The sequence below is a fragment of the Protopterus annectens genome, chromosome 9.part0, assembly GCF_019279795.1.
Source record: "Protopterus annectens isolate FY-2018-M chromosome 9.part0, PAN1.0, whole genome shotgun sequence".
NCBI classification, from domain to species: Eukaryota; Metazoa; Chordata; order Ceratodontiformes; family Protopteridae; genus Protopterus; species Protopterus annectens.
In genome coordinates this window covers 1,080,348,369-1,080,360,904 of record NC_056743.1, presented here as the reverse complement: position 1 = coordinate 1,080,360,904, position 12,536 = coordinate 1,080,348,369, and the positions used below count along the sequence as shown (strand labels likewise).

Here is a 12,536-nt window from a genome sequence, read left to right as displayed (position 1 = left end):
TTAAGTCTTGGGTTTGATGGCTGCAGCGATCTTGGCCATACCATTAGCAAGGATGCATGTGCGGATTTTTCAATGGCTGCTGTTCACTCAGTGGTCTTATCAGGAACTTCCAGTGAATCACATGATTTTAATTACGAACTCCTGCAAGAGAGATCTCCAGTGGTGGTTGACGTCTCTTCATGTAACCATAGGATGCCCCTTTGTACTACCCCCTCCAGTAGCCACTGTGACCACGGAAGCTTCCCTGATAGGGGGGGGGGGGTCAGGGAAAGACTGCCCCAAGGCACATGGACGGATCAAGAGACACATCTGCATATCAATGTCCTGGAGATGAGAGCAGTACTTCTAGCGTTGCAGTACTTCCAGGACCCTCTTCCTCAAGGGACGATTGCGATTCAGATTGACAATATGTCAGTAGTCTGGTACTTGAACAAGCAAGGTGGGACCAAGTCTTACCCCTTTTGCCGAGAAGCCCTCAGAGTTTGGCAGTGGGTTATCTCCTCCCAGCGCTTTCTGTTGGCAATGCATATCCCAGGGTGATTTAACGTGATAGCGGACAAACTAAGTAGAGCAATCTTGTTGCCTCATGAGTGGTCCCTCAAGCAAGAGATTGCGGACAGGATTTTCTGCAGATGGGACCAGCCTTGCTGCGATCTATTTGCCAGTCACTTCAACACGAAATGCAGAAGCTACTTTGCCCTGATACCCCCTCCGGGAGAACCCCCGAGGGACGCACTCGTACACAATTGGCCCCAGAGTCGTCTCTATGCATTTCCACCTATCCCGCTAATACCAAAGTTTCTACAGAAGGCAATGTCGCTGGGGAGGACTATCATTCATATAGCCCCTCATTGGCCTCGGCAGATTTGGTTCCCATTTCTTAATCTATTTAAGGATCATTGGATTCTGGACCCAGTTCTGGACCTTCTGACACATCCGTCGGGGGACCTCCATCCTTCATTGCAGTCACTGAAGCTCACAGCTTGGCTGCTCCAGTTCCCATCATAGCCAGGCTTCATGATCTTTCTGATGAGACAAGGCAGATCCTCTTGTCTTCCCACTAGCCATCCACCAGAAGATTATATCTTAGTAAGTGGAAGAGATTTTCCATATGGGATTCTAACCAGAACATTGATCCTTATCAAGCCCCTTTGACATCCATTTTAGAATTCTTGACTATGATTTTTAATTAAGGTGCTGCAGCTGCTATGGTTCGGGTCCAGTTGGCTGCTATATCTAACTTTCATCTCAGAGTGGACGGACTGAACGTTATGGCCCACAAGTTGTCAAAGGCCTTTCTCAAAGGAACCTTTCACATGAGGCCTGCAGTGAAGACTCCTTATTCTCCTTGGAATCTAAACTTTATGCTGTCTCGTATAATTCTTCCCCCATTTGAACCAGCATCATCTTGTGATCTAAAATTTTTATCCTGGAAAACCATATTTCTGGTGGCTATTATTTCTGCCCGCAGAGTGTCAGAACTTCAAGCCCTTATCTATCAGCCCTCCTTATTTGATTTTTCGTGCTGATAGAGCATCTCTTAGGGCAAACCCCTCTTTTTTGCCCAGAGTTTGTTCGGAATCTAATATCAACAGTCATTGAGTTGCCAGTCTTCTTCCCTAACCATTCCAACAAGCTAGAGTATATGCTGCACAAACTTGACGTTCACAGACGGCTCAGATATTATATGGGCAGAATAAAAAATGTTAGAAAATCAGATCAGCTCTTGGTGTCTTTCTCTGAAGCCAGAAAAGGTAAACCAGTGTCTAAACCCAGTGTCTAAAACAACCCTCTCTAAATGGCTATCTGATTGATTGTATCGCCTTTTATTCAGCTGCTAATATGCCCTTACTGCACAAGATTAAAGCTCATTCAACCAGAGCAGTTTCTACATCTTCTGCATTCCAAGCCAAATTGCCCCTTGATAACATTTGCGCTGCAGCCACTTGGTCTAAACCTCATACCTTTATCACTCATTACAAAGTCGATGAGGCCTCCATGGACAGAGCTTCTGTTGGGTCTACGGTTCTGAAGACTGCACTCCCATGAGCCGGCCAAGATTGAGGGTGCTAGGGACGCTACCCATCAGTGAAGAATGAACGGCGAGATTGAATGTACTCACCATAACATTCCATGTGAGTTGTTCCATCTTGCCTTCATTCTCACGTCCCTCCCTCCATCCCCTTCCTTAGCTGATAGTTTACCTAAAGGCTGGTCTCATCCTGGTTATTCAATCCTCCTTCCTCTCTTGGGAGAGTAGTTCTCTTACAGGGATATGGTACACGCAGCAAATAACATCTGAGGTAATTCCAGCAGTGCATTATGGGATAAGGGGCTTGGTCTTGATCTACTGCTAAACCTTGAGCTTTGCTAACTGCCAAGTCTGAGCCGAGGGATCGGCTTCGAAACCATCAGTGAAGAGTGAAGGCGAGATGGAGCAACTCGCATGGAATGTTATGGTGCGTACGTGACTTATTGCTTGATGTACAAATAGGTATGCATATTATGTGGTAGTCTGTGTCTTGTCCAAGATCATGTTCCCTGCCTTTGTGACCTTTTTAGTACCAAGGTTAAGCTGTGGCTCCACCTGTGACACAACACCGTTTATATGAGCTGCTTACTTACTGCACAGGTAATTATTTCAAAATGTTGTAGAACTGTAGTAGTACTTGTATTGCTGTGGTGACAGATCTGAAAGTATTTAATTCCCATTAAGTGAATTCATTGATCCAGTGTCATAGACTTTTGATTTCAAGTGAGGAGCAGAAACAATAGTTGAAGTTGGACTACAGACTACAAACTAAGTAACAATCATTACCATTTATTTTAATACAAGAAAGGAATGAGTCATTACAACAGAAAAATGCGTAACGTATTTTAATTGTATTGCTTTATTACATTATACACAAAGTGAATAAGGGGCATAGTACAAAGGTCTGAAAGCAAGGATTTTACTTTTCCTGTTTTGTAGGAGACCACAGCACACAAATTGGCCTTCATGGGGCTTCAGGTGACTTGATGAATGAGGAGGGCACTGCAATGGAGGAAGGAGAGACAAGTCCAGATCCTCAGCCTCAGCAAGGACGGAGACTACGGAGAGAAGCTTGCACTTGCCCTTACTGCAAAGAGGGTGAAGGCAGGTAAGTTGGAACATTAGACGGTCACCTTTTGGCAGTAGTGAATATAAAACACTGATACAGTTGTAGCTTTTCTGAGTTTGTGCTTAATTTCATTTGCTTCATTATTTTACTATGACTTGTCACTTTGCTTTCTGCACTTTCACTGTTGTCAGTGTAGGCACTGCCTTAGCAGCAGTGTGCATTTACTGATTCAGTTTATTGTTGAGAGCTCGATATTGTACCTCTTTAGAGTAACTAGCACCCTGACTTAAAGTATGAATACATCAAATAAGATGTCCTTCCATATCTCTGTTGATTGCATTACTTTAGGGATCCCCTGTCAAGGGCGACCCAGCATCTGGTCAGTATACCAAAGCCTTTAGGTTGCTTTAAGGATCAGCATATATCCTTACAGTAGCTTAGGGCATAAAGGTGACAACCGGATATACCATCCTCAGAACTTCTTTGCCGCCAGACTGAACACCATAGTTTGATTGCTGATCTGAACGCCCGATATTCTTAGTGTTTCACTGTTGCAGTCATCACATTTGGGTTATCTGCTTGCAGTAGCCCTCAGTCGGCCTGATTATCAAAGTCTTGGGTCCTGCGTCAGTTGCTGTCTCGTCTTCCATGACGTCTGGTAGTCTGGGGGGTATAAAGCATGCAGCTGACGCTATTACATCAGTTTTCCTTGCCATGCGGTGCCTGAAGCAGTAGCCGTTCGCAAGTGCCGGTCGCCGACTCCTGCAATTTTCGTTTTTGAGTTTCAGAACTGAAGTCTTCAACTAAAGCTAAGTACCCCGTTGGGGAAACATTTTCTTGCTCTAAACCGATATCAGTAAAAGTCAATAATTGTATTTCTTGTGGAAAGCAAATGCCTCATAAAGATTTTCATTCGTACTGTATTCCTTGCCTAGGCCCTGACTACGACTTACCTCGCTGTCTGTTTTGTGCCTTATTTAAACAACAAACTATTCGTCGTCAGTATATTTATGTTTCTAAATTTCGGTACTCAGTTCACTTATCCAGATATGGCTTCGGTAAGCCACCAGACTACCGACATTCTGCAAAAATGCAAAGATAAAGGCAGAGACAGGCTGCCTAGGTCCAAAGCTGCCAACGACTCTTCTCCTAAGCTAGTTGCCAGTTCACCGGTATTCAGTGAGGTGCATTCGCGGCCCCTGATACCTGCTACTTCAGATTCGTAGGCCTCAACTGAGACCCATTCGGAGTCCGGTATGCCGCGAGATGCTTCAACTGTGGAACCTACGGATGTCTCTACCTTGGATGGGTCCGGAGCCGCTGTGCAGGCACAGACATCTGAGGGTGTATTAAGGCCTACTGACTTGCATATTAAACCGATGCCATCTTCTTCAAGGCCTAAAACTCGATCCATGTCTAGAAAACCAAAGCCCAGACAGCATGGTCAGGCCTCTATGCCTAAAAAATCAGGGGAAGCCAACCTTCCCCCTCTAAGAGACCTAGGACTGAATTTGGCTGCGATTCTTCTGATCAGGGTTCTGAAATTTCTGATTATCTTCGTTTCACTGTTGCAGTCTTTACATTTGTGTTATCTGCTTGCAGTAGCCCTCAGTCGGCCTGATTAACAAAGTCTTGGGTCCTGCGTCTGTTGCTGTCCCTTCTTCCATGACGTCCGGTCGTCAGGGGTATAAAACATGCAGTCGACGCCATTACATCAGTCTTTCTTGCCGTGCGGTGCCTGAAGCAGAAGCAGTTCGCTTGGCAGACTCCTGAAATTTTCATTTTCGAGTTTCAGAACCGAAGTCTTCAACTAAAGCCAAGTACCCCGTTGGGGAAACTTTTTCTTGCTCCTTACTGATGTCCGTAAAAGTTAATTGCATTACTTGTGGAAAGCAAATACCTCATAAAAATTTTAATTCGTACTATATTCCTTGCCTGGGCCCTGACAGCGCACTATCCATCGTTGGTATATTTTTGCCTCTAAATATTTCGGTTCTCTGTTTAATTATCCAGAAATGTTGTCGATTAGCCACCCGACTACGGGGATTTCGAAAAAAACGCAACGATTGACAGACAGGCCGCCGAGGTCCAAAACTGCCAAGGACGCCTCTCCTAAGCCAGTCGCCAGTTCGCCGGTACTCATTGAGGCGCTTTCGCAGCCCCTGATACCCACTACTTCTGATTCGTAGGCCTCTACTGAGACCCATTCGGAGTCCGGTATACCGCAAGATGCTTCAACTATGGAACCCGCAGATGTGTCTCTACCTTGGATGGGTCCAGAGCCGCTGTGCAGGCACCGGCTTCTGAGGGTGTATTCAGGCCTACGGACTTGCATATTAAGCTGATGCCTCCTTCATTTAGGTCTAAATCTCGAACCATGCCTAAAACAACTACGCCCAGGCCACATGCTCAGGCCTCTACGCCTAAAAAACAAATAAGAATGGTTGAAGATCTTATAACTCTAACCAGGGGAAGCCATCTTCCCCCTTCTAAGAGACCTAGGACTGAAGTTGTTTATGAATCTTCTGTACAGGATTCTGATTTTTATGATTCTTCTGATGATCTGGATTTGCCCTTATCTACTTATGATGATTCTGATGCAGAGGACTCTATTCCCTCTGCTTCCCCTCCAGAGGATTTTTCTTTTGGTGAAATTTTACATACTCTAAGGGAGCATTTCCACTGGGAAAGCCAGGATTCAAAAAAGAGGCTTAGGGATTTCTTACTCTTACCTCAGCATAGGCCATTAGCTATTCCTCCTGTACTAGACATTGTTGATACTTTTTTGGAATCTAGTTTGGCCCCTGATGCTTTGCCTGCTGCTCCCAGAAAACCTGACCGCTATTACAGGGATGTCCTTCAAGGATGCATCTGCAGTCCTTACATATGGGTTGTCCTGCCTCAGGCAGCCCTTCGGTCGGCCGGATTATTCCAAAGTCTGGGTCCGGCGTCGGCTGATGTCGCCTTCTCCCCGACGTCAGAGCGCCTGGGGTATAAAAGCATCAGCCGACGCCATCTTCCCCAGTCTTTCTTGCCGTGTGGTGCCCGAAGCAGAAGCAGTTCGCAAGTGCCGGTCGGCCAGCTCCTGTAACTTCAGCTGCCGAAGACTTCAAAAGCTAAGTACCCCATTGGGGACTCTTTCTTGCCTCAGCCGATGTCAGTTCAAACGCTTAAAGTTAATAATTGCTTAACTTGTGGGAAACAAATACCTCATAAGGATTTCCATTCTTACTGCCTCCCCTGCCTAGGCCCAGACCACAACGTCTCGGCCTGTACAGCCTGTGCTTCCTTCAACCGAAGCACTCTTAGGCGTTGGGCGGAGTTTGCAGAGGAATTTTTTGGGGCTAGTTACTGTTACAATATGCCGTCGGAGACTCCGACTTCTCATTTAACCAAAAAACGGAAGGACATGGACCGACACACGCGGACCGTGGTTTTGGCTGAAACCACGCCTAGGCCTACCGCGAGTGTCTTGGTCTCGGCTGAAACAGAGTCCTTGGTACTTCCGACCGTCGATACCGCACAACCGACAACCTCGGCCCCGGAGGCCTCTTCTGAGTCTGTTTTAGAATTTCCCTCAGAAACCGGTGTTCCGGAAACATCCGACACCATTTCCCTATACAAAACTACTCCAGCACGTGGAGCAGCCAGGCCTCCTGCATCCATGTCCATAAAGACATTCACTAGGGCTAAAGCTGCTAAACAGCCAAAATCTCTGCCTCCCAAGGCTATTCCTCAGGGATCCACCACAGGTTCACAGATTTAAGTTTAGCTGAGGACCTCATTTCCTTGATTAGGGGCTCTCAGCCACATCCGGACAGGGGCTCTCAAACCTCCTCCAGACAAAAGGCCCAGGGCTGAGCCCACTGATCCCCAGTCCTCTGATGAGGCCTCAGATGGCTCTGCTCTTTCAGACTACCAGGAGGAGGCCTTTACGGCCTACGAGGATTCTGATGCAGAGGAATCTATTCCCTCTGCCTCCCCTCCTGAAGAGTTGTCCTTTGGGGAGACCCTGCACTGCATGAGAGAGCATTTCAAATGGCAGGGCCAGGAATTTTCTGATTCCAGGAAGAGATTAAGGACTTTTTTGCATTTACCTCAGCATAGACCTTTGGCTATTCCTCCTGTTTTGAATGTAATTGATGATGTGTACTGTGAGTCTAGCATTACCCCTGACTCCCTTCCTCCGGCTCCTGTCAAACCCGTTTGGTACTACAGGGTCCCGGACTCGCATCATTTCCTTTACAAGGCCCACTCTGCTGACCCTGAAACTATTTCCCAGGGCCCTAAAGGGGTTGCATCTGCCACTACTAAAAATCCACTCCCCTCTGAAAGGGAGTCCAGGGCTTTAGAGAGATGGGGTAAAAAAGTGTATACTTCTTCCACTCTTCTATGAGGGCATTAAATTGTCAATTCCATATGATACAGTACCAAGAGTATTTGTTAGATGAATTGCATAAAAAACTGTCTTCACCTGAACCCCTAGATCGCAAGTCACTTCAGGATCTGGTACATAACTCCCAACAGGTTAGCAACCATTTCCTGCAGTGTGGTTATGATGCATTGGAAGCTTCATGTAGGTCAGCAATGACCGGTGCAGTCATACGTAGGCATGCTTGGCTGAAGGAACAAACTCTGCCAGATCATGTTAAAGCAAAGCTTCTGGATGCGCCACTGGAAAAGCAAAAGTTATTTGGCTCCACTGCTCAGGAGGTCTTAAAGAAATTTGAGGAAAAGGCTAAATCTGTGCAAACAGTCAAGGATTTTCTCCAGGTCCAACCAACAAGATTCAGCAGAAATTGGCCCTCTAAGAATTGGTCTTTCCAGACGCAGAGAGATTTCAAAGAGGCAAGAACAGGCGTGCCAGAGGTAGAGGGCAAGCTAGAGGCTCCTACAGAGGACGTCAATGGCAGCCTCCTAACCAGAGAGGTAGTGCAGGACCTACAACTGCTGCACAAGGACAGACTCAATGACTTTACCTTGACCCCGCCAACCAGGGCTCAATTGGAAGCACCTTTGGGCGGAAAGCTATCTTTATTCTTGAAAAATTGGCACAGTATTACAAGGGACAAATGGACACTGCAAATAATAGACAAAGGTTACAGGTTCCATTTTCATACATTACCAAAAAGAAAAGGCATGCCAAACCTGCCACCAAATCAAAGGGCAGAGGCTTTAAAGCAAATTTCCAACCTATTGCAAATGAAAGCTATAGAAAAGGTTCCTCTCACAGAGCAAGGCCAAGGATTTTATTCCAGACTATTCCTTGTCCCAAGAAAAGAAAATCAATGGAGGCCTATTCTCAACTTGTCCGCACTGAATACTTATCTCATTGTGCCAAAATTCAAAATGCTGACCCTACAGCAACTCCTTCCCATGCTGGGCAAGGGGTCTTGGCTGGTAACTCTAGACCTCAAGGAGGCATACCTGCATGTCCCTATCAGACAAAGTTGCAGAAGACACCTCAGATTTCTTGCAGGTTCAGAGCATTATCAATTCTCAGCATTGCCCTTTGGCTTATCTACTGCGCCCAGAGTATTCACGAAATGCCTGGCATCAGTAATTGCACACTGCAGACTTCAGGGGATTCAAATATACCCATATCTGGACGACTGCCTTATACAAGCGGACAGCCAACAAACTTTGGTAAAACACTTGAATTATGCCATCCGCCTACTTCAGGCTTTGGGATATACAGTCAACATTCAGAAATCAAGCCTTGTTCCATCCCAAAGGATAATTTTTCTGGGTGCGAAACTAGATACAACCACCCAAATGGCTTTTCTCACGGAAGAAAAACAGACAACTACCGGATTATTTCGAAAATCTGACAAAACAAACTCAAATCCTGCAGGCCATGGGTTACATGGCATCTTGCATTCTTCTGATTCCACAAGCAAGGCTGCATATGAGGAAACTACAATGGTACCTAAGGAGTTTATGGTTTCAGCACAGTCACAGCCTAGAAGCTTTGATACCACTCATTCCATGCCTTCAAAAGGAATTTCTGTGGTGGGCTCAAGCAAGCCAGTCAAACAGGGGCCTGCCCTTCAGCAAACCAATAATTAGCCAAACCATTACAACGGACGCTTCAGACCTTGGATGGGGAGCACACATGGAGGGCAGATGCATTCAAGGATTATGGTCACAGAAAGAATTGAGCATGCACATAAACCAAAAGGAAATGCTGGCAGCGATACATGCAATCGAGGCCTTCAAACATTTTCTGCATCAAGGACACCTGCTAATAAGGACAGACAATACCACAGTTATGTGGTACATAAACAAGCAAGGAGGTACCCATTTCTACCCTCTTTGCAGGCTGGCAATGAATCTTTGGGAACTTTCCCTAAAAATCAATATAGTGCTGCAGTCCCAGTTTGTGCCAGGAAAAGACAATATACTGGCGGACAGGCTAAGCAGAAATATCATGGATCCACACGAATGGATGCTGCACCCAGACATCTTCCTTCAGATAACTCAATCATGGTGGAGGCCGGACATAAATCTTTTTGCCACCCACCACAACCATCAGCTGAAGAAATTCTGCACAAGGACATTCCACCCGCAGGCATGGAAAGTGGACGCCCTCTCTTTCAGCTGGAATACTCCAACAGTGTATGCATTCCCACCTCTTCCATTAATGACCAAGGTCTTACTGAAGATCAGGACAGAGCAGCCAAGAGTGATTCTGATAGCTCCGGACTGGCCCAGACAGCACTGGTTCCCACTGTTAAGGAGCATGTCACGCACGAAACAGTGTTCTCTACCACTATGGCCACTTCTTCTGACACAGCACAATTACAAAACTCTGCACTCCAGCCTGAAAGCCTTGCAGCTGACAGCCTGGAGAATACCTTGACTCCTCACCAGGATAAGCTATCTAAGGCAGTGAAGGACATCATCATGGAAGCTCGTCGACCTTCTACAAGAAAGGCATATTCAGCAAAATGGAAGAGATTTCGCACTTGGAACACCACAAAGGGCCTAGATGCGACAGTTATGAACATGGCACATATCCTGGAATACTTGGCAGAAATGCTCCACAATGGCCTTTCTTACTCTTCCATAAAGATTCATGCTTCAGCAATTTCAGCAGAATACAATACTGATCCACCTGTCTTTTCTCATCCACTCCTAAGGCAGTTTAAGGGGAATTAAAAACATCAATCCTCCAAGGAAGCCACCAAGTGCCTACATGGGACCTTAACTTCATGTTAAAAAAATTAACTCTTCCTCCCTTTGAACCAGCAGCATCTTCAGAACTACAGTTCCTGTCTTGGAAGACTGCCTCCTTCTGGCCATAACCTCAGCAAGAATAGTATCTGAGTTGCAGGCCCTCATAGCAGTACAACCTTTTCTTATTTTTCATCAGGACAGAGTCTCATTGAGAACCAATCCTTCATTCATGCCAAAAGTGGTATCCAGGGTCTCACTAAACCAAGCTATTCACCTGCCTACCTTCTTTCCTAATCCACAGAACAAAGGGGAGAAACTTCTGCATACCCTGGACATTCACAGACAGTTGTGCTACTACTTGGACAGAACTAAGACTTACAGAAAAACTGACAAGCTATTTGTAGCATATGCTGCTGGTGTACAAGGAAAAGCAATTTCCAAACAGACAATTTCCAAATGGACAGGGAATTGCATTCGATTCTGTTACTCTTTTCATGGCAAAACTGTGCCGGCTAACATTAGACCTCATTCCACCAAAGCCACAACCACCTCCACAGCCTTCTTAAGAGGGGTGGCTACCAAGGACATTTTAGAAGCTGCTACATGGAGCTCCGTGCATACATTTTCCAAGCATTACAACTTAGCCTTATATTCCAGATCCAGAGCAGGCTTTGCTACGGCAGTCCTTCAGGGCATTTTAGCTACACCATCCTTTTCTTAGAACCTACCACCCCTAGCTTGGCTATGGTATTCTACCCATATGTAAGGACTGCAGATGCATCCTTGAAGGACATAGTACAGTTTTGTACCTACCATAAATGTAGATGTCCGATAGGTATGCATCTGCAGTCAGGTTTTCCCTCCCTCCTTCCCCTCTGTGGTATTTCCTGGGTACTTCCCTCTTATAGCTAGCTGGGGTTATCAGTTGTGGTGTATTTGTTTTATATTACTGTGCATGTTTGGAATTTTTTGCATCTCTCCAAATTTAGCCTTCCTTAGAGGGCACCTGGCATTTGGGGCAAGAAAAACTAAGGAAGATGGCGTCGGCTGATGCTTTTATACCCCAGGCACTCTGACGTCGGGGAGAAGGCGACATCAACCGATGCCGGACCCAGACTTTGGAATCCGGCCGACCGAAGGGCTGCCTGAGGCAAGACAACCCATATGTAAGGACTGCAGATGCATACCTATCGGACATCTACATTTATGGTAGGTACAAAACTGTACTTTCCTGATTCACATAAGTTCCTTTTTAAAAATCTAATTGTGGATATAGAGACATTTCACAGGGATCCAAGGGCATTAAGGCTTCTACTGCTAAAAATCCTTCCCCTTCTGAAAGAGACTCCAGGGTGCTGGATAGATGGGTAAAAAGGTTTACACTTCTGCAGCCTTGGCCATTAGGGCTTTAAACTGCCAAGTTTCATATGTTAAAGTATCAGCAACATGTTATTGGATTGCTTAAGCAGAAAATTATGATGATTCCTGACTGCGGAAAATAAAGAATTATAGTATTTAATGCATTCTGCTAAACAGGTTGGAAAAACGTACTTTGCAATGTAGATTTGATTCCTTAGAGGCCTCTTACAGGGCTGCTGTTACTGGGTCTGTGCTCAGAAGGCATGCTTGGCTTAAGGAGCAATCTTTGCCTGATCATGTTAAAGCTAAATTGTTGGATGCTGCCTTAAATCAGGACCGCCTATTTGGCAACAGGGCTGAGGAAGTTCTTAAAAAGATGGAAGGTAAAGCTAAATCTATGCAAACTGTTAAATATTTCTTAAGTTCAGCCTCCTAGATTTTAGTAGGCATTGGCCATCTAAGAATTGGTCCTTTCCAACCCCTTCCAGGTCTTCTCAAACCAAACCCAGACAGCAGAAACCCCAGGTTTCAGTCCCAGGGGACACGCAAGACTATAAGCAGTGGGAGGTTTCCGCACCCAAATCGGGGAGTAGTAAGACTCCCCCCTATGGAAAACTCTCTCAATTACTTTTAAAACTTCCAAGCACTATCCAACTGAATGCTCTTTTAGGTGGAAAGATTGGTCTGCAGGCCAAAAACTGACAACTCATTACCCAGGACAAATGGGTTTTAAATATAGTGTCCCAAGGATACAGATTTCACTTTCACATCTTATCAACACCAAGCGGGTGGCCAGATCTACCCCCAAATCAGTGAGCAGAGGCCCAAAATCAAGTACTCTCTCTCTTAAGCATGGGGGCTGTTTAGTTGGTACCAGAAGAGGAAAAGGGACAAGGT

The 12,536-nt window shown here is 45.7% G+C and overlaps 1 protein-coding gene across 1 annotated transcript in view; it reads left to right on the top strand.

The window, feature by feature from the left end:
• Positions 1 to 12,536, top strand: part of SP1 (Sp1 transcription factor) — a gene marked incomplete at its 3' end in the record, with an annotated part of 196,517 nt that overhangs the window by 36,547 nt on the left and 147,434 nt on the right. Inside the window, 1 exon segment of the mRNA XM_044083910.1 lies at positions 2,972 to 3,140. Coding sequence (XP_043939845.1) covers positions 2,972 to 3,140 — 169 coding nt within the window.